The sequence below is a fragment of the Lissotriton vulgaris genome, chromosome 8 (assembly GCF_964263255.1).
Source record: "Lissotriton vulgaris chromosome 8, aLisVul1.2, whole genome shotgun sequence".
Lineage (NCBI taxonomy): Eukaryota > Metazoa > Chordata > Amphibia > Caudata > Salamandridae > Lissotriton > Lissotriton vulgaris.
Genome location: NC_141696.1, coordinates 1306350241 through 1306373367, shown reverse-complemented (window position 1 = coordinate 1306373367; position 23127 = coordinate 1306350241). Strand labels below are relative to the sequence as shown.

The 23127-nt window shown below is 43.8% G+C and overlaps 1 protein-coding gene across 1 annotated transcript in view; it reads right to left on the bottom strand.

The window, feature by feature from the left end:
* SLC35F2 (solute carrier family 35 member F2) overlaps positions 1-22684 on the bottom strand; it is a 322015-nt gene extending 299331 nt beyond the window's left edge. The window contains exon 1 of the mRNA XM_086935238.1: positions 22512-22684. Within this exon, the coding sequence (XP_086791364.1) occupies positions 22512-22612 (101 nt within the window). The 5' untranslated portion in view covers positions 22613-22684. The remainder of the gene's footprint in view (positions 1-22511) is intronic.
* Positions 22685-23127: the final 443 nt, after the last annotated feature.

Here is a 23127-nt window from a genome sequence, read left to right as displayed (position 1 = left end):
AGGCATTCGCTGCATATTTAACCCCCACTTATTTTTCACTTTGCACACACTTCCTTTACCCTCATTGAGCCCCCACCCCACACACCAGCATGCACCATCCGGCTGTCCAAAAAAGATCTCCGATAAAGAGGCCCTTCGGGGGTCCCGTAGGGAATTGCAGCGCCGGCCCTACGAGGAGCAAATGCCCGATGATGAAGCATGACACCCCCAGGGGTGTGTGAGGGCAACAGAGGACAGAATATGTTTTTTCACCTTTCTTTGGGTGGATCCTTTGCACCTAGGTTATCTTTTCTATTTCCTCCTTTTTCTTTTTCTTTTTTTGAATATATGGGCGACTTTTTTCACCCTAAGGCTTTGGGTGACTGTTTGCACCCGGCGTTTAGGAACAGTGTCCTTTGTTGGTTTGATAATGTGAGATGAACCATTACCAGAGCTACTGTCAGCGGAATGACTGGCCTGAAAGTATCTAAAGGCTGAAAGATGTAAGTTACCTCCCTTGACAAATACATTGACTATTGGACTATTGGTAAGGTTGAGTCTAAAATGATTGGCAGGATTATCCCTTTGGTATAGGTATAAGGGGAGGAACTAATGGCCTAATCTAAGGTTTGGCAGACAGAGTACAGTCTGGCAAGGTAGGGGAGAACATTACGTCTGTCACCCTAATGGACTACCGCCCAATTATTTCAGAGGCAACTGCAGTTCCAGCGGTCATCTCTGAACACTGAAAGGAACAGTTGTGATGGCTGTTCCTTTCAGTATACAAAATCCAAATGGTTGGTGGATGGCTGATGGCAATTTTGATGACCATTCACTTTACCCTTTACATTTTTTTGTTTTTCAGAAGTACATTTTCAAAAGAGGAGGTTTTTTTCTGAAAAACAAAAAAGAGGACCCCCACACCCTAGGTGCTTTCTCCCAGAATGTGGAGCCAATATTTGATTTCTTGTTGCTCATCACCAGGGTTTCCCTGCCTGTAATGGACAGGAAAAAAGACATGTGAGCATTCACTCTAAATAGGGCTAGTGCAGTAATGTCCTTCCTCCATTGGGCCATCAGTGGACATTTTTTGTTGAGGGAGGCAACGGGGGCTATGTCGACAGAAGACAATGTCTGCTTGTATCTAAATGAGGTGTGTGAACCAGGTTTGCGATGGGGTACCCTAACCAAGACACAGTAAACAGTAAACAGTAACATTTTATTTGATCCAGACCTCAACTGAGATCAACAAATACAGAATTAAAATAATTTTAGATACTCATAAAAATACTTAGCTAAAACACTTTTGCTTTCTAGACTCACTACAAGATGGTACAGTAGCAAAGTTCAACCACATACTCAAACAGCATTAAATAGAATTTGATAAGGTAAAATCTTCGGATTGTGTTCATAATTTAAAACAGCTTCAAAAAGCTTTTTAAGAACTTAAACAGATTATGGCAAACATATTCATTAACCGGATAGTTACACAATGTAATTAAATCTTGAGCAGACAATGGGTTATACTTTAATTGAATTGGAATTATATAACATTGGTGGGCCATAACTATGCTCACACTAGGACAGATTAATAAAACATGGGCAAATCTTGTTGGCCACCTTTGCACAGTTCACATAAACCTTTAGGGTTATTAGCACCTTCCCAACTAGCTAAAAAAGTAGCTAAAGGGAGTATACCCAAGCGTAAGAGTAAAATACAACTCCTTACGCCATGCTTTAATTGAAAACGCAAGTAAGGAGCAGAAGTTTTGAATCCTTTTTGTTCTGCAAACGTTTATAGTGCTTCAATTGACAACAGTGATCTTTATCAGATTCAAAACTGATTCTAGGGGCCAAATGTTTTAAAAACAATTTCAGGTGTGCTGGGTTCCACTCCTGTAAAAGTGCAACTGTGCATTGAGAGACCTCGAAGGCTTTTACCATATTCTTATTAAAAGTATACCCAGACGCTTCCTCTCTAAAAGTCTCCAATTTTAACAAATGTCTTAAGGTGTCTGGGGCTGCGTGTAGTAAATTGAACCATGACACTCTAAATGTGCAGGTCAGTGAAGGGTAATGATTTGGGGGCACACTTCATCCACAGGGTGAGGACTTCAAATTTGGCTCCATTTACACTGAGGACGGTCTCATTCATCTAATGGTCGATGTGATTGAGATTCTTACTGATGTTAAACATATTTTCTCCAGACATATGTAAATGTGGGTGTCATTAGCATGCATATAAAACTGCATCAGATGCTGATCAAGGGAGAGCATATACATTTTAAAAATCAAAGCTGCGATAGAGGACCGCACTGGTACTCTGCATGGTATGCGAGAGGATGATATCAATGATCCAATTCAAACTTGCTAACTTCGGTTGTAAAGAAAAGAACAAAACCATTACAATGCCAATTCGGATACCTCAGCATATTTCTAACCCGTTTTACACTGCCTGATTGACCATTGCGGACCCCGGCCACAGTTCAGCAAGTCCATCTCAGACGTCGTCAGCTATCACGCCCTGGCCTCCACAGACTATATCCTCCTCGGGGACATGGACCTCCACCTTGAGAACACCAACGACAGCAACTCTACCACCCTGCTCACCAACCTCACCAACCTCGCCAACCTCGAACTCAAACAGCTTATCACAACACCCACCCACTCCGCCAGACACACGCTCTACCCCCATCTTCTCCACAAGCAACCACGTCACCTTCAGCCACACCACCCATCTCCACTGGACCAACCACCGCTGCATCCACTTCTCCTTCGGGAAAGACACCACGCACAACCACCCACAACGAATCCCCCACCGCAGCTAGAACAAGGTCACTGAAGACCAGCTCATCACCACCCTCACCCAAGACCCACCAACCGACCTCATCAACACCAACACAGCCGCCCGCAACTTCAGGCAATGGATCGACGACTGTGCCAACACTCTTGCCCCGATCAGGAAACCCTCAAAAAGACGCACCGACAGAAGGGCCATCTGGTTCACCGCCGACCTCCAGGCATCCAAGCAGACTTGCCGAAGACTCGAGAAGAAGTGGTGCCACGAACAGACACCGAATAACCACACAGCTCTCAAGAACATGAGCCGCAAGCACCACCAACTCATTTGATCCACCAAAAGAACCTCCTTCAAGGAACGCATCAACAACAACACACACAACAGCAAAGAGCTCTTCAACATCGTGAAAGAACTCGCCAACCCCAGCTCCAACGACATCCCGCCGTCGCAAGACCTCTGCAACTCCCTAGCCACCACCTTCCACCGCAAGATCACAGACATCCACAACAGCTTCAACTACCAGACCTCCCTGATAGCCGCCTACACATCAAACCCACCGTCCCCCAGCCGCACTGGCCTCCTGCTCTCCTGGAACCACATCAACATTACCAACACCATCCATATCATGAACACCATTCGCTCTGGCTCGCCATCCGTTCATCTTCAACAAAGCAAGCCCCGTCATCGCACCCCATCCCAGGAAGATCCTCAACAGCTCCTTCGAGACCGCCACCTTCCCGGTGAGCTGGAAACACGCCAAGAACAAGGCCCTACTCAAGAAACCCAAGGCAGACCCAAAGGACCTCAAGAACTTCGGGCCCATCTCCCTGCTCCCGTTCCCGGCGAAAGTCATCAAGAAGATCGTCAACAAGCAACTGACCCACTTCCTCAAGGAGAACAACACCCTGGACTCATCCCAATAAGGATTCTGCAGCAACCACAGCACCGAAACCGCCCTCATTGCCGCCAACGACATCATAACCCTGCTGGACAAATGCGAAACCGTGGCCTCATCCTCCTGGACCTCTCGGCTGCCTTCGACACGTCTACCACCACACCCTATGCGCACGCCTCTATGATGTGGGGATCCGCAACAAAGCCCTGGACTGGACCACCTCCTTCCTCACCGGCAGAACCCAGAGAGTCTGCCTCCCACCATTCCGATCCGAAGCCACCAAGATCACTTACGGTGTACCCCAAGGATCATCCCTCAGCCCGACCCTTTTTAACGTCTACATGGCACCGCTCGCCAACATTGTCCAATCACACAACCTCAATATCGTCTCATACGCCGATGACACCCAGCTGATCTTCTCCCTCACCAAGGACCCCACCACCGCCAAAACCAACCTCCATGAAGGATTGAAGGCCGTCGCTGAATGGACGAGGAACAGCCGCCTGAAACTGAACTCAGACAAGACGGAGGTCCTCATCCTTGGCTCCACTCCAGCCGCCTGGGACGACTCTTGGTGACTGGCTGAGCTGGGAGCTGCATCAACACCTACTGAGCACGCACAGAACCTGGGGTTCATCGAAGACTCATCACTCTCAATGACCCAGCAAGTCAACGCCGTCTCCTCCTTCTGCTTCAACACCCTCCGCATGCTGCGCAAAATCTACAGATGGATCCCCACCGGAACCAGAAGGACGGTTACCCAGGCCCTTGTCAGCAGCAATATACACAGTTCAAAGAATTAATCATAAAACAACGATTAAATCCACAAAGTTTTAATTCACTGAGGGATCAAGTGTAATGAATATACACAGCAAATGGTCAAATGTATTTAAGGTCATACAGTGCCCCAGGGAGGAAGGGAGGAAGTGATCAAGGTGAGGATGAGGAAGTGATAGGAATGTGTGACAGTAAAATCAAACAGTTAGAACAAAATTGGCAATTAGTTACATAGCCAAAACAGCCAAAAATGTATTGGCAAACTTCATTGAAAAAGACATACTTCACAGGATACAATTAATCTAGAAAACGGTGGCGTGAAGTTGACACAGGAGAAACAGTTGTCGACGTTTCGACCCTCTTTTACCTTGACTCAGTGTCTCCTCCACCTAACGTGCCAGTTCTCTTACCCTTACACTCGGGTCCATTACTAACTATGTGATTTGATTTTACTGTTCTATATTAATGGGCAATAGTATTTATATGTCCATTTCAATGGAAACCCAATCTATATATGAGTAAAGTCATTATGATGCACTATACCCTTACTTGTAGGGTCATAATAGGATGCAATCATGATTGGATTAATCTCACTATGACCTATAATCAATGATTTACTAAACATTGTGACTTCATTGATATATATCTACCGATGTGATTACTTATGAGGCTGGAATTATACCCCTCTAGTAACTTTAGTTCCTTGTACCCACTTTTATTAGGTTACCTGCCCCCTACCCCCTGTTTGGTCCTGATGAAGACCCCGCAGCAAGGATATAACTATTCCCTGCATTGATAAGAGGGTCGAAACGTCGATAACTGTTTCTCCTGTGTCAACTTCACGCCACCGTTTTCTAGATTAATTGTATCCTGTGAAGTGTGTCTTTTTCAATGAAGTTTGCCAATACATTTTTGGCTGTTTTGGCTATGTAACTAATTGCCAATTTTGTTCTAACTGTTTGATTTTACTGTCACACATTCCTATCACTTCCTCATCCTCACCTTGATCACTTCCTCCCTTCCTCCCTGGGGCACTGTATGACCTTAAATACATTTGACCATTTGCTGTGTATATTCATTACACTTGATCCCTCAGTGAATTAAAACTTTGTGGATTTAATTGTTGTTTTATGATTAATTCTTTGAACTATGTATATTGTTCCTTGTCTACACTGGGACCCCTTCCTCCTAGTACTTACTGAACCCAGGTCCCAGTGACTATGTTTGGGTAAACCCACTTACACATACACTTGTCAGCAGCAGGCTGGACTACGGCAATGCCCTCTACGCAGGAACCACGGCCAAACTCCAGAAAAGACTCCAACGCATACAGAACACCTCCGCATGCCTCATCCTCGACATCCTCCGCCACAGTCAGATTACTGCCCACCTGAGAGACCTGCACTGGTTCCCTGTCAACAAGAGGATCACCTTCAAACTTCTCACCCACGCCCACATAGCACTCTACAACGCAGGACCAGCATACCTCAACAAACAACTCACCTTCTACACCCTGAATCGCCAGCAACGCTCCGCTGACATCGCCCTTGCCACCGTCCCACGCATCCATCGTACGACCACCGGCATCAGATCTTTCTCCCACCTCACCGCCAAGACTTGGAACATCCTCCCCATCCACCTGCGACAGACCCAGGACCTAATAACCTTCAGAAGACTTGTCAAGACCTGGCTGTTCGAGCTGTAGCAGCACCCCTCCCCCTTAGCGCCTAGAGGCCCTCACGGGTGAGTAGTGCGCTCTACAAAAGTTCTGATTGATTGATTGATTGATTGATCTTCTCTTTTCCATGGCAACACAAGGACATCATAGTGTAGCGGGACTGGAGTGCCTCTTTACCTTTAAGCCCCAGCACCGTGCAGTGATAATCTTTCTGGTGCTTGGGGCATGTTGGTGCATACCACAAATTACTTAACCTCCAATCACCCTGAGATATATGATTGGTGTGAGCACAGCATGTATGTAACAAGCTACATCAACCCAACAGCAGCAAAGGCAGCCGCCTGCCATCCTTCTAGCACAAAATAAATGAGGGAAGAGAGTTTCTGGCAGATGGAAGCTTGAAGGGTTTAACAGCAGCAGCCACCCAGTCATGAGTTGAGGAGGAGACACCAATGAAATGACTCTTATAAAGACAGAGTTTGTGTCCAGAGAAAGTGAGAGAGAGTATGTGTGTCTGTGTGAGTCCAATTTATGTTCATCTTATGTTCAGCATCAATTGACCCCATACACTAACCATGCCCTGCATATAAAAGGTGAACTCGGCATGTGCTGGACCCTCAATATCCCCAAAGTCCTGAACAGTTTAGCATTAAATGAGGAAGGTAGGGCAAATAAATGAACCGGAATGTAGATATGAAAACGATGTAAACACCAGTAAAACAACCAAACACAAAAACAACGGGATGTGCAAAGTATTTACATGTATAGGCAAGACTTTCATGTGGAAAAGTGGACATCTACTTCACAAAGCCAGTTTTACGTGATGAGGTTTAACTTGCTAATGCAGAAATTTCACTATGCCTTCCTATTTGTTTGTATTGGTATGTAGTAGCACTTGTAATAATAGTTGTGGGTGTTCACACAACAGTGTCAGGCGATGGGGAGAAAACTGTTATTACTCAGTTGGACACCCATACATTTATAACCTCCAATTCTCAAATATTTATATTATCTGTACAATATTTATGTACAATCAAACATACACCTACTTGTCATATTTGTAATTGGAGCACTAAGTGTGGGGAAATGCAGTCATTTACTTTTCCACAAGGGACGTGGGGGAAGAAGGGCTTGACAAACCATTTCCATTAAAGGAACAAGGAATAAACAATATATTTCGAAAATCTCTTTAATGGTTGTATGTGATTTAATAGAAAACAATTTAATGGAATACCATTACTGAGAAACCATTTCACCTAAACTGTCTAATAGAAATTTTCAGAATGAATGGCATTTACTATTTCATAGAAACCAATTGCAAGAATGTCTTTTGTTCGAAATTAGCTTTTGCATATGCTTATTTTTTAAAGTGTAAATGCAATGGTTGCAGGTCTTACTTTCAGAAACAGTTTTGTCAGAGGTATTTATTTCAGTGCTTTACTGCAAGGCACATCACTTTACATTTAAATATTTTTTAATATATAACAATCAATTTGGATGTTTTTGATTTGTTGACACCTCACCACCTTTAAACACAATCATCCCTGACCCCTCACAATCCCGAAAAATACAGTCAATCTCTGCCCCCTAAAACTCCTCACCACAACTAAACCATCCCATCCCTGAACCCAAATGGCCCTTTCTACCTCTAAACTCCACCCATTCTATGAATTTAAAAACCTCTCACTGCATCTAAACTACACCCATCCCTGAACCTCAAAAGCCCTTTCAACCCCTATACTCCACTAATTCCTGACCCATAAAAAACCCTTTCTATGAGTAAACCCCCACTATTCCCTGGCCTCTTACAATCCTTTACCACACCGAAACTCCACCCATCTCTAATCCATGAAAATCCTCACCACCCATCTATGGCTCTCCAAAACCCCTCACCACCCGATAATTTTAACCATCCCTGGATCCTAATAACCATTTCTACATCTAGACTCCATCAATCCCTGAATCTTCAAAACCCCACAAACCTAAATTCCACCCAATCCTTAACCATTAAAGTTCTTCACTACCCATAACCACCACCCATCACTGAACCTTAAAAACCCTAACCAGCCCTATATATCACCCATTCATGAACCTAAACCCCCTCAAAACCAATACACTGCACCCATCCCTGAACCCTAAAAACACATTACACTCCTTAACCCTACACATCAGTAAACACAAAATATCCCTCACAACACCTAAACTCCACCCATTCCTGGTACTTGAAAAACACCCACCACCCCTAAACTCCACCCATCCCTGCACCCTAAAAAAGCTTCCGACGCCTGAACCCCACCCATTCCTACCACCTAAAAACCCTGAACACCCCTTAACATTACCCCTTCTTGAACCCCAAAACGCCTCACTAGTCCTATACTCCACCCAAATGTAATGTCATTTTGGATTTTTCCTTAAAATTATCTTTTCTTTCAAATGTTTCCTTAAATGTTCGGTTTATTTGTATTTCCTTAAACATGTCTTTCATTAAAATTGTTTTCCATGATTTGGTTTCCTCCAATGTGCTTTCTCAGTTCTAGTTTTTCCATTAATTCACATACATCACTCTTTAATACCCTAATCCTCTGCTTGAAGATTCACCATAGTGCTGAAACTCTGCAAATGTGGTGTTGGGGACAACAGGTATAAATTAGAAGTGTATGCGAATACCACACATTTCCCATTTCCTTGTGAAAATGTTCATACCTAGAAGCACCACATAAGCTGGAGTGTGGTCATAAATTTGACCACAATGTAGGAGTATGCTGTGTGTTTTGTGATTTTAGACTGTCTATGTCACAGCTTTCCAAACTGTGTGGCGCGACACGTTACTGTGTCGCGCCCCATGCTTAGGTGTGTCGCGCAATCAACATGCTGTTTAGATCACCCCTGCGGGCCTTCCAGCAACAGGTAGAGTGGCGCTGCAGGAGCTCTAACATGAATAACAACAAAGGCTTATTAGCACGTTAAGTGGTCGTTTAAAGATGCATCTCCCTGCGGCGCTCCGTGCAGAAACACAGCCAATGGAGAATTGTAAGAGAAGTCATTGTTTACTTACAAAAGATGTGTGAAGGTGTGGGAGGGTGAAGGTAGTAAGCAACTGGTAACTGTTCTCAACAGTATGAAAAATGTAGTATTGAGATAGGAAGAAGTGCTCCTTTTCTGAGCGCCAAGAAGTCTGAAGCGGTGTGAAAAGTCCTAATTGTTTGGAAATGTAGGTTCGGTGGAGAGTGCGGCAGCATAATAATACCAGTAAACAGCAGCGCCGATGCTAGCGCCTTGGCTGTCAGGAGTGGAGCGGCGGGGTTGGGGTGGCAAGAGGAATGTTCCCGAGAGGTGAAGATAGCATAGAAAGTGGAGCGAGGCGGGGAGTTCCGCGTTTATTTTATTTATTTATTTTTTGTTTTATGCGTTTTTATATAGCGCGGACTTTACCCGAAGGTGTCAGAGGCTTCACAATAGGAACAGTGGCGTTACATTGGAGAAAATTACAAGTGGGCATGTTACAAAAGCAAACGTTACATTATGTAATGTAATGTAATGTAATGTAATGTAATGATGATACTTGTAAAGCGCACTGTTACCCCATCTCGGGGTGTCCTGGCGCTGACGACCGCTGGGGAACCCGTCCTGGCTTTCCCTGTGAGATGGTCCCTTCTGGGTATCTCCAAGGTGAAACCAGGCATCCCCGGCGTCTGTGGGGGGCCGTTGTGGAGATGAGGCAAGCTTAATGCCCAGAGTTGACGAGTGTGATCCCTGGTTAGAGTAGGCACCGAGGCGAGAATTATCGAGTCCGTTGACCCTGGTCCACGACCCTGCCGCGTCGGGAATTGAACCCTGGTCCCGGGCCGTTCTCTGCTTCCGGGTCTGCCGCCTTGTTGTATGCTGCTTGTGTGCGTCCCAGCACGCAAGCTTCTAGAATGTAGAATGTCCTATCTCTGTTCTGGGTCAGTTGGAGCTGGACTGTCCTTGTGGGCAGTTGGTGGTTGTCAAGCTGTTCTCTACCTGTGAATAAACCTATCTGATGAAGACTACGCTTGGTGTGGACCTCCAATCCTTACAACATACTGGCGACAGTGGGAGCAACCTTAAAAGAAAAACGAGTCTTCAGGTTTGAAGGAGAACAGCGTTCACGTGTGTTCCAACTAGAAGTAAGACTTTACATTTATTATTGAGTGAATGCGCACTGATAGCGCCAGCGGCGGGTTAAAGAAAGCTTTATGTGCTCTGATAGCACCTGCGGCAGTGTTAGACATTCATAACAAATTTTAATATAGAGCGAGCGCAAACAATTCTCCATGTCCGTGCTCAGCGGCGGCTTACAGTCAGTGCACTTGATGGCACCCGCGGCTGGTATTCAATTGTAAAACCACTCGGAAAGGGAATATTTAATTACACGGGAAGTGAACATTTAAAAATAAAAACGTTGTGGCATTTCAAGGCTACTCACTTGAAAGGCTCGAGCGCTTCGCAATTCCAACTGCGCAGTAGAACGTTGAAGTTCACCATTCTCTCTCTCTGCTGCACGAACGTCAGGATCAGGTCTCCAGATAATCGTCATTCTCACAGAGCATTCTGGGTGTGACGCTTCACATCTTCTTTGTTTTTCGGCCATCTTGGTTTGGGAGAGTTCGAGGAGCTTGCTGAGCAACATATATTTATACTATCAAAACGTGGTATTTTGACGTTTTCAACAATTTCGAATTACACAACGGTGTAGTCCCAAATAAGATGTATTAATCCACTTTAAAGAAAAAAGTGAATTTTTTTTTTTTGTTGTTAAAAAAAAAAAGGAAACTTATTTATTTATTTTGTTTCAAAACTCCAACAGCCATGGCAAATATTATGGTTCCACCACATTTTTTACCAGCGGCAGGAGAGCCTAAAATGGATTGGGATTTGTGGTATCCCATGTTTCTGGCCTATGTCAGTGTTTTAGAGGAGGAAGGGTGTTCGGCCAAAAGGAAATTAGATCTATTACGCTTGTCTTTAGGTGGCCAAGGGCTAAAGGAGTTATCGGATTTGCCTCACTTGGAAGACTCTAGCTCTGAAACAGATGTTTTTGAAATTGCTGTTAAGCAACTTACCATTAGATTTGGGAAAAAAGTGAACACAGTAATGGAACGTTTTAAATTTTACTCAAGAGCGCAAAAGGAAAACGAATCCATAGAGAACTATATATCTGCATTACGCGCTCTGGCTGGTTCCTGTGCTTTCAACACAATTAACTATGAACAGGTGCTTAGGGACCAGATCATGATGAAGACTAAGAGCAAGAAGATACAGGAAAGATTGTGGTTAGGAACGGAAACTTCACTTAAAGCTGTAGTTAACATAGCCAAAGGGATCGAACAGTCAGAAAAGTTTGTGTCTGAAATAAGAAGTCAGAGTCAGGGCATTTCAGTCAAGATCCAAGAATCTGTACCTGAAGTTTCTGTTGTCAGAGGTCAAGCATTTCAAAAGAAACCTGTTGTCCCCATTTTTAAAAAAGAAGGTTTCACGAGGGAAAACAGGTTTAATGAAGGTTTCACGAAAGAAAACAGGTTTAATAATAGACGCACTTTCATTATCTGTTATAGATGTGGAAGTTTTGACCATGTGGGGAATTTTAAAAGTTGTCCTGCTTTAAATAAGATTTGTGTAAAATGTAAAAAGACTGGTCATTTTGGGAAAATGTGTCGTTCACCCCAAAAAGTTAATTGTATTTCTGTAGACGAAGAGGAGTTTGATGCAGAATTTAGTGAGTTCAACTGTATTTCTTGTATATCCTCTGACGAATGCAAAAGCTTTCCTTCTGCTTTATTTTACATTGATGGTAGAGAGGTTTCCATGTTAGTAGATTCCTGTGCCTGGTACTCCATTATTGGGAAAGATGTTTTTGAAGAATTGTGGCCTAATAGAGAATTCACATGTCCCGATATCAAACCTGGCAGCTATACTGGCCACAAGATTGAATTAATTGGTTTTTTTTGGGCAAAGGTTGAATTTAAAGACAGGTTCACTCAAGCTAAAATATATATCGCTAACAAAGAAGTCGCTTTTAGGCTGGCCCCATCAGAAAGAGATGGGCATTAAATTAGATCCCAATGCCTCACCCCCTGTATATATTGACCCAAGTATTCCATGGCCAGTTTGCATGGTAGCCCCGAGTGACAATGAATTTGTAGATAGCATCAAGAAGGAATTCCCAAAAGTATTTAATGAAAAGTTAGGCGAGTATGCCCAATTCAAACATAAGATCATTCTTAAGGACAATGCGGTACCTGTAAGGCATAGGGTCAGGAATGTACCTTTGGCCTATCGTAGCAAAATGAAAGGGATTCTTGATGATTTAGTTAAATCCAATATCATTGAACTTATCGAGTCTTCTCCTTGGGTTTCCCCCATTGTTCTGTCCTTAAAGGCCAATGGGGAGCTCCGCTTATGTGTGGACCTTCGAAGCCTTAATAAAGAGATATGGTCTGACATGCATCCCTTACCCAAAATCAATGAGCTTATTTCCACCCTCTCTGGTGCAAGCGTATTCTCTACATTAGATCTTGCTAGTGCATATCACCAGGTTGTCTTGCATGAGGATTCTAGGAATCTTACAGCTTTTGTTACTCCTGAGGGTATGTTTCGCTATTTACGGATGCCGTTCGGCCTTGCTAGTGCCGCATCAGTGTTTCAGCGCTTAATGAAGGAAGTGTTGAATGGATGTGATGGGGCTATTGCATTCCAGGACGACATTTTGGTTTTTGGCAGTGATGTTCTAGAACATGATAAGAATCTCAAAGCTGTTTTGGGGGGGATACAAGCAAAAGGTTTGACCCTCAAGTTTGCTAAGTGCAAATTCAGACAGGAGAAGGTAGATTATTTGGGACATGAGATTTCCAAGGAAGGGATAAAACCTAAATTCGATCATATTTCCAGTATCTCAAAGGCCCCTCCTCCTACCAATAAGGATCAATTGTTTTCTTTTCTTGGTTTAACTGAATACTTTAGCAAATTTGTAAAGAACTATGCTTCCAAAGTGGCTTCACTTCGACTGTTACTAAAAAAAGTGCAAAATTTGTATGGGGAAATGAACAGCAACTGCAATTTGATGTGTTAAAAAAGGAAATTTGTTCTGCTCCTTTCTTGAAACCATTTGTTGTGGGTCAAGAATGTATTGTTTCAGTTGATGCATGTAATACTGGGCTGGGGGCAGTTCTGATGCAGAAAGGTATGGGTGAAGAAAGTATTATCTCTTATGCTTCAAGGACATTGAAAGGTGCTGAGTGTAACTATTCGACAATTGAAAAAGAGTTATTAGCGTGTACCTGGGCAGCCCAGCATTTCCGACAATTTTTGTGGGGCACTAAATTTGTGCTTAGAACCGACCACAAGCCATTAATGAGTATGTTGGCTGCAGGTGGTGGAAGGATTCTGACAGCCCGTTTGGCCAGATTGGCGGCCAAACTACAGGAGTATCGATGCACTGTGGAGTATATCCCCGGTAGACTCAACGTGCATGCTGACTGCATGTCCAGGTTAGCTTTACCTCATCACGAAGTTGAACACTCTGATGAGTGTGACGTAGCTTACACCATGAAAGACATTAATGTGGATGATTCAGAAGTCATCAGTGAAAATCTTTGGGTGGAAGCTATGTCAGAGGATAATACTTTGGGTTTGGTCAATACTTATCTTAAATGTGGTTGGCCTGAAGAAAGGAAGTTGTCGGGCGATTTAAGTTCATTCTTTAAGGTTAAGGATGAGCTCATGTGTTCTAATAACATTATCACCAGGGGTGACAAAATCATTCCTCCTGTGTCAGTCAGGGAAAAATTAATTAAGATTGCTCACGAGGGTCACATGGGCATGTCCACCACCAAGAGGAGGTTAAGGGAGTACTATTGGTGGCCTTCTTTAGATGCCTTTGTGGATAGATGGGTCAGGAATTGCGTATCTTGTTCCAATAGTGACAAAAGTGTTAAACCACTGTCCTCCTCTATCACTCCCATTGAGTATGCTGAAGGACCTTGGAGAAGGTTAGGGATTGATATCATTGGTCCTTTAAATTTGCCTGGCTGCAAGGAGGTCTACGGTTTAGTTTTAATTGACTATTTTTCGAAATGGCCAGAGGTCAAAATTGTTGAAAGAATCACCTCCAGGCAGGTCATTGATTTCCTTAACAATGTTTTTAGTCGGGAGGGCCTTCCTTCTGAGGTTATTTCAGATAATGGAACGCAGTTTACTAGCAGTGAGATTGAAACATTTTTTAAAGATCATGGCATATCTCACAAGAGGGTTTCCAATTATAATCCTCAAGCCAATGGCCAGACCGAGCGCTTTAATAGAGTGGTCAAAGAATCCATTCAGTTAGCGGTCAGGATTGATTTGAATTGGAAAAAAGCATTAAGTGCCACCTTGCTTACATATCGCACATCACCTAATTCGGTGACGGGGTGTTCCCCTTTCGAATTATTAAGAGGTCGCAAACCTGGATCTAAGTTGTTACCTTGGTGGTTGAAATCCAATGGCCCCATTGTGTCTGCTTTCAATGTCAAGGAAATGGGAGAACGGGTCAAGATTTATCAAGAGAAAATGGGTAAATGTTCTGTGAAAAGCGTTTCACGCCACAAGGTCAAAGTTGGCGACCTTGTGCGTGTGAAATTTGGAAGTTCGTCTGCCAGGAATTGGGCTAAGTGGTCGGATCCTGTTAGAGTGATTGAAGTATTTAGTAAGGCTGTACGTGTTGAAGGGGGGAAAATTTGGAATTTCAGATGTGTCTCTGTTGTTAGATCTGACAAGTTGTTTATGAATCCTAGGAAATGTTTTTCTCATTCTCTTGCTGAGGATAATGATCAATTGTTTTTGGATGATTTCAATACTATGCAAAACTCACAGGTGTCTCTGCCTATTAATTCTGATGTACCTGTTGTCACCACCCTTGGCCCGCAGGAGATTTTCAATGACTCTGATGGTTTGATTGATGTCGTTGAATTGGGACCTGTGGCTCAAGATGAGTCTGTGCAAAGAGCTGCAGACGTGGTACCCAGAAGGAGTGTACGTGTCTCGCGTCCACCTGCAAAAATGAAAGATTATGTTTGTTCTTAGTTTTTTTTTTTTTTGCTTGTTTGGGGGGGGAGGTGTGTTGTATGCTGCTTGTGTGCGTCCCAGCACGCAAGCTTCTAGAATGTAGAATGTCCTATCTCTGTTCTGGGTCAGTTGGAGCTGGACTGTCCTTGTGGGCAGTTGGTGGTTGTCAAGCTGTTCTCTACCTGTGAATAAACCTATCTGATGAAGACTACGCTTGGTGTGGACCTCCAATCCTTACAACACGCCTCTAACCAGTGAGCCACACCAATCCACTCTGCCGCCTCTAACCAGTGAGCCACACCACTCCACATTATATGAGGCAAAGGTGACAATTGAGTATCGGGGCGGGGTAGCAAACGAAAGTGTGGGACTGATGTTTGTCAGCACAGAGAGGGAACACCCAGCAGTGCTGGGAGGCTACAGGACAGAGGCGAGCTTTGGAAAAACTCTGGCGGTTTAGCAAGCTTTCATATTCTCTGGCGGGCAATGAGAGATGAGACGGAGTCAGTCACACGTTGGACTTCACCTATCACGCAACTGTCACAGCCCTATTTGCTTCTGGGAGCCACCGGCCTGCCGTGAAATCTGCAGATTTCCAGGCAGGCTAGTAGCACTCTGTCACCAGCGCAAACCCAGGAGAGAGCCAGGGTGTCCGGAGAGCACAGCCCACGTCCCGGAGCCATGAGGACATGAAGGGAGGTTCCGCTCGGAGGTAGCAAGGGAAGGAGGAGGAGAGAATTTGAAGCGCAAACATCAAAGGCTCTCTGCACAGCTGATGAGCAGATCTTTCCTTTTTCTTTCATATTTTATACAGATGTCAACAGGCACCAAAGGCACGCAGCTGCTGAAGGTAAAGTTCGGCGGCAGTTGTGCCAATTTAAATTAAAAAAATAAAATCATGATTCTGGGCAAATTAGTTGCCCTCATTGTGCATAAAATTGTAAATATGTGGGGAATGTAATGTGATTGTAAATATATAAAATGTAATATCACAAATGTGCAAATCTCCTGTTCATGCTTTGTTACCAACCATGTGGGTTTTCTTCAGATCCATACAAACATACGTACATTATCTGGGGGTGAATGTGTGTGGGTGTGTGTGTGAGGTTGTGTGTGGGTGTGTGTGTGGGGGGGGGTGGGATTGTGGGGGTGAGGTGGGTTGTGTGTGTGTGTGGGGGGGGGGCGTGGGGTTGTGCGTGTGAGAGGTTGTGTGTGTGGGTTGTGTGTGGGGTTGTGGGTGGTTTGGACTAGCTCGCTGTGCTCGCTCGCGTTACCGTGTCCCTGAACATTTTTTAACAAAAAGGTGTGTCACCAACATGAAAAGTTTGGAAAGCTGTGGTCTATGTAAATCTGGTCTACTGAGTATCATCTAGTCCTAAATAAATCACATTGCATCACTTGTTTCAAAATTTCGTCTTTCTCAATTCATCATTCCTCCAGCACCTTTTACATTTTTCACCATAAAGAGGCCTCCACGCACCTTAGATTTACTTGGGTTTTTAAAGATCAAGTTTGTGCTCTCTGGAAAAAGGCTCTTGTCTCTCCCATTCCAGACATGCCTATTAAGCTTTTAGAAAACTATTTTTCAAATCATAAAAAAATGGATTGGATCTTGCCCTTGTCAAGCATGTTCTTCGATACACAACCAAAAGAGGTAAACACTCATTCTACTACCTGGCCCCAACAAGCAAGGGTCTGCTCCTCGACGGAAAAAGCTAGTCTTCAGAAAAAAACTCAGGACTGACCTGTTCCACCAAAACCTCAACCTCCGCTGGGTATATGAGCTAATAAGTCCTCAGTTGAACAAGAGAACTTGTATGCACTTTAAAAACATGTAACATGCTAACATAAGTATAGTTGCCACCAGTGCTTTAAATGGGATAAAAAAGGGTGGGCAAACAAAGGTCTCTAAAAGAGACATGCGGCCCAAGTAGCGCATATAGGAATCCTTTTCAAACGATATGGCCTATGTAATTAAGGGTGTTCCTTGGGGTTCCTTGTCTCACAACAACGAACGTACACTTACAAGAAGCAAAACTTTTTGGCGTTGCCAATGCTTCTGTGCAATAGCAGATAAATGAGTAGCAACAATGATAATGCTGCAAATAATTAGAAATATATATTTTTTCATTTTGGAAATATAAGACTGAATTAAATATTACTATGGCATGTGGAGGGGGTAGTGCTCTTCAGAATGTCTCAATCGCTCATGTTCTCCTCTTTTCTGAAATTAAACATAATCTCCTTAGTCTTCTGATTGTACTTTCTTGCATCACTTTCTGTTTTTCTGACATCATTTACCCTGCACCACATTTTCTCTCTCTCTTGTCACAGTTTTTTAGGTCTCGCAGACGTAAAAAGCAGGCGTAAGCCTGCTGTCTGCGAGACATCTTTTGCTGGCGTGTCTGGAGGAATGTGAAGACAGCGATCGCCCACGCGCTTCGCTGTTTCAGATTCGTCCGTGTGAACGCGCTTTTGGATCTAGCTGCTGGGAGCTTGCTACGTGGTCTGGCTTTCGTTTAAAAGCTTTAGCGCTACGTGGTCTGGCTTTCGTTTAAAAGCTTTAGCGCTTTCATTTTTTGAGTGCGTGTCTTTATTTGGGGACAGCGTTAATTCCTGTTATTTAATTAGTAAGCTTTGGCCAGACATTTTGTACATTATTTGCGCGTACACAGACAGGCAAAGTCACGCTTGCGCACACACATCCCCCCTCCCCCCAGGCATACACACACAGGCAGGCAGGCACACACACACAAGCACACGCACGTATGCACGCACCCCCTTCCCCCACCACTCACGGGGCTCACGCGCACACACAGACACACATATCCCCCCCTCCACTCACCGTCTCTTTTGTCGCGTCGCCTCGCTGAGCTCCTTTTCTCCGGCGCAACGAGCAACACCGGCCTCTTCCGGCCGCGTCACAGGCCCCGCCCATGTCACGGGCAAGGATGCCTGACTTCCTGCTTTCGCCCCCGCCAGCAACTCTGCTTCATGAAAGCGTGCAGCAACCTAGACCGGTAACTTGTGATTGCGGGCAAATTACTTGTTCTCTTTAGTAACGCATCGCCTTCACGTGCTTTAGTGCTGAGACTGCTTCGGAATTTCAATGTTTTTCTAACTTCTAACACCCTTCGGAGAATTCGGCCTCTTTGATGAAAATTTACAAGCTTTTGTGATTTTTTTTCCTCGTTCGTTTCCTTTGTTCCTCTCTATATTTTTCATGCTTTCCTCTCTTTATCTTACGCACCATACGTGCTTTTCTTTAGAAACCATTCTGTGATTCCAAGGCTGCCTCGGTAGCTGTACGTCTGTTCAGAATTTCAATGTGATTTCCTTCATTGCTTATGCATGCATGCTCACACTTGGTCAGGCTGATGAAGGAAAACAAGTCATACGGAAAAAAAAGGAGGTAAGTCATGGGGGAGGGGGGTCCAGGTCTCTTGCTGCTTTGTAACACCACTCTCCGAATTCTCAGTGACGACCAATAATGATAAAACTTGAGGAAATGTATGAGATCACACATTCGACTGAGACTTGTTGACGAGACTGTTTTTTTTGTTTCACTGCTGCCAGCCCGGGAGGCAGAAAACACTCTTTCTCGTGTTAGGTGTGTGTCAGTGCTAATAAAGCACCCTTTGGTTTGGTGGCTTATAATGCTTTGTGATCTGTGGTGTGTCAGCATTTCAGCGAAGGTCTAATGAGCACAATCTATAAAAATGTACAGAATGTATTCTCTTAAAGGTGCACAGGGTGTTCAGCAGTAGGTATGGAAACAACATTCTAAAACCCTCAAAGGTCTTTCAAAGCCAGGTGCAAATAAAAATCAATCCTAGTCATAATAAAACATGTTAAATGAGCGCCAAAACGCTGGGCTTTTAGGTGTGCCGTCAAAGAAATCAAATGTCCACCTAATTAATCTCTGAACATTTTTGTGGGTGAGAATGTTTACTTCCAAGTGGAGATTTCTGCGCCTCTGCTCGCTCGTATCTGCTCCTGGGGGCTTATTAACGAAGCTCAGTGAACCTAAATTGAACTCTAAGCTTATTTTGAAGGGGATTAATTTTCTGCAGTTACATACTACAAACATAATTTGTGGATAACATGGAGGTCATATAAATAATACACTGGCCTTCTCCCCCCTCAAACCTGCCAGACGGGGTAGACACACACCCGCCAGCTGGTTCACCGTGGAGCTCAAGTCCTCCAAACACACCTGCAAATGACTGGAAAGAATGTGGTGCACCAATAAAATGCCCAACAATCAAGCCAACTTCAACAAGCATTTGCAATGCAATAGGTCTCGCATTTTAGAAACTTTGAACTATTGGTATTCTGAATGACACTGCCTTTTAGTATTGCAGGTTTTTTTAAACACATAAATAAAAGGCATTGCCATTTACAATGCCAATAGCTCAAAATCTCGCAATTGCGAGACCTGTTGCATTGCAAATGCTTGTTTATTTGGTGCGGTCAATATTTCACAGTTGTGTACACCACCTTCACACATTTTCACATAAAAAGGCAATTACAATTCGCACACATACAATGTCTGTGCACTCTTCAGAGAGGCCAAGGATTGTATGTGCATTTAGTGAGAACACCTTTACGACCCACTGAATAGCACTGTGAGAAACTTGAACTGACTTCAGCATCAAGTCCAGAGTTTCCAATCATGCCTCTTCATTAACAACCACGGACAACCTGAACTCACCCAGACACCTAGATCTCAATTCAGTCAGGCATCAGGGCAGAGTTACTGCATGAAAATTTGCTCCACCTGATTCTGCGTTTGTATGTTTTCCCACATTTTTTTTTCCAGCTGTAGGAGAACCAGATGCGATTTTTTCAACTGGTAATTCCATACTGAAAAAACTCATGAGGCTTTGACTGCAACAGTAGTCAAGCCTCATCCTCCTTGTTTTTTATTCTGACGGGTGGAAGCATACCATATTCTCCCCCTGCCAGAAAAACACCTGCCCTGGCTTTCCCTACTGCCCCATCCCCCTTCCTCATCCCCACCAGAACCAGGGCTTTGCCGTATACGTATGTAAAGTGGTAAATGTATGTCATAAACACAATGGATTTGGGAATTCTGTGTGGTTTAATGACCCAAACATAAATCCCACACAGTAATTCTACATTCCACAAGGATTTGCTCGTAATTGGACTACAAATATTCTTAGAGAATGCAAGATGTGTGAAATGTAACCAGGGGCTGCATCACTGGTATGGATAACCTTAAGAGATTTTACAGTAATTGTTGAGAAATCAATCATTGTTTTTACCTTAGTTTTTAATTACTGTTGGGTTTCATACCTGGCAGGACCCAACCCACTTAAAGCCCTATTTCGTCAAGACACTTTGCAGGCCTGATTACAGCTAACATTAAATTGCAATCCCTGTCTGTGCATGGATTGCAGTTATAAATGGTGCACTGTTTACTGCACCTGGTAATGATTGCATCCAATAAATTTCAAACACCTCAGTGTCCGGTTCTATCGAATGTACTAACACAATCCACTTGTAATAAGACACTAAGCTTTCAGTCTTTTCATCTTACAAAAAGGGTACAAGTCTGGGGTACACTGGGTAGACGGTGTCCACCCACTATTTTTACCGGGTGGACGCCATCCACCCTGCCAAGAAGTTGAGCCCCACAAAAATATGCTGAGCTTTCTGGCTGGGTGCTATCTTGAGCCTCCCACCTAGATATAAAAGCCATGGAGGGGAAACAAAGGCACACAGCTTATCATTTCACAGGTACTTAAGAGGGGCATACTTTTGACTTTGCTAATTTCCTGTATGCAAGAGATATGCATGAATAGTAAGAATGTCAGCTGTGTTGGTCTGCCCCTGTATTTACACAAATAATTTTAATACCACAATTTAGTTTTTATTTATTTTACAGCACTACTCATCCCAATAGTGTGTCAGAGCACTTTACATCACACGTACACACTATACGTTAAAAGAAAAGCAAGTGTGTAAGTCAATATACCTAGCGGGAGGGGCAAGGGGAGGAAGTTGATTCTTTTGTTTGGGAAAGGTTACAGTAGATTGAGGACTTTACTATCCACTGAGCTGGACAGTACAGGACAATAAGGTTACCCATCAGCTGCAGAAGTTGCTGGGAAACTTACGTTATCACGCTTTTCCTGTCGTGCTACATTGCAGACTAGAAGTTGAACTGTCACTTGTTATATGTGGGTGTCCCAGCTCAAAATGCGCAAAAAGAGGCTACGATGTGGCCACAATGTATGTTGACAAATGAAAATGCTTAATACAATTTGTTTTAAAAAAATGTGTGTAAGTCAATATACAGGATGTGTCACAGTGAGGTTTACAGGGTGTAGGAGTCACATGCCCTTCATAGCTTACTGTGCTATATTAGAAGGATTACAATTTATGAAATGCAAGTAACAAAAGGGTCTCTGTGTTAAAAGCAGTAACCGATTACCTCGCTCCATTAAACAAAACTCTGTCATCTGCATGTTACAAGATGTGCTTTGCAGGAGCCACATTCACCGTCAATGTTACTTTGATTAAAATCTGAGACTAGACTAAACACAGACCTCTCCAGCAAATGTGTAAACCTCCAGAGTTATTTTGCCAATTATTATTATTCTCTGAGATTTACTGGGCACACAAAGATCTCTGCAGCAACTCCTTAAGATATTTTAAAATGCAGACTTCAGCAGCCAATTAAGCAGAACAGATTTACCACCACACTTCTCCTTGTTGCCAATTTCTCTGTGTCAGAGTTAAAAAAAAATACATGTATATAAACCGAAGGCCAAATTTAGCATCAGAGTTGCATCACTTATTTGGCATAAACCTAACGCAAAATCTCATTTGTTAAATCTCGTAATGCACTCATGATAGATATGCTAAAAAGTGTGAGGCCTCAAGATCTGATGTCACTCCTTGACTGAGATATCCCTTCCTGTGAGTTGTGATGCCACTTCCTGTTATGCAAATTGCGATGTCACACGCCATGATGTCACTTGCATTATACTGTGCATTATACTGCCTAATATGGTTAGTCCCCCCACCTCAGTTGTTTAAGGACTTCTGCACTGCTGACAAATCGTTGCTAAAAGAGCATTCGTCGCCTTGTTAAAAACGGAAGCAATCCAACGCTTCACTGCCTAGATTTTAAAGAAGTAAAATAAAAGCTGACGGTGTTTTAACGACAATGAAATGCTTTCCTTTGAGATACGAAAGTTCTAGCTAGAAGTAGTTACGTCAGAGTGTGTCCAGCCTGAGCGGATGCGTACTACAGAGACATAAACCGTGCGTGCGTGCGCGTGCGTGCCTACCGTGTGCAGATCCGCGCCTTCATTTGCATCAGCGCGGCTGCCAGCTTCGAGGGCACCCGGTCCGGCTCGGACGAAGGCTCGCTTCGACCCGCACCGTCCATGGTTCTGGGGCGGAAGGATCGGTCAATTCACCGCCTCAGCACGTGTGGCGAGATTCAAGCAACCCTGAGACTGTCCAAAGTGCGACCAGAAGGGTTCCATCACTGGAGACTTGGTAACAAAAAGAAAACAACTGCTAAATCATTAAACAGCCGGCATCCTGCAAATCGTGGCAGATAATGTAAGCGAGATATGTGGCAGTCAAGGTTCACCTCAGGTGTCAGCAAAACTACGCTGCCTCAAGGGAATACCAGGAAAAGTGGCATGTGCTTTCCCGTGGGGCATGAATGGTGCGTAGGAAGTTAAGGGATGGCGTCAGCAGAGAATTTTGCCTTAACAGAATAACTCATGTTTTGCACAAAAAGGGAACGGAAGCACAGAAAGATATAGCAAAGAGTGTTCAGGATCACACAATTGGTCAGCAGCTGGAGACCAATATTAGAAATAGAGCTTTAAATGGGATAAGAAAAGTGTGGAGGAGGTGGGTCACCAAAAGGGGCCTGATCGATGTAGATAA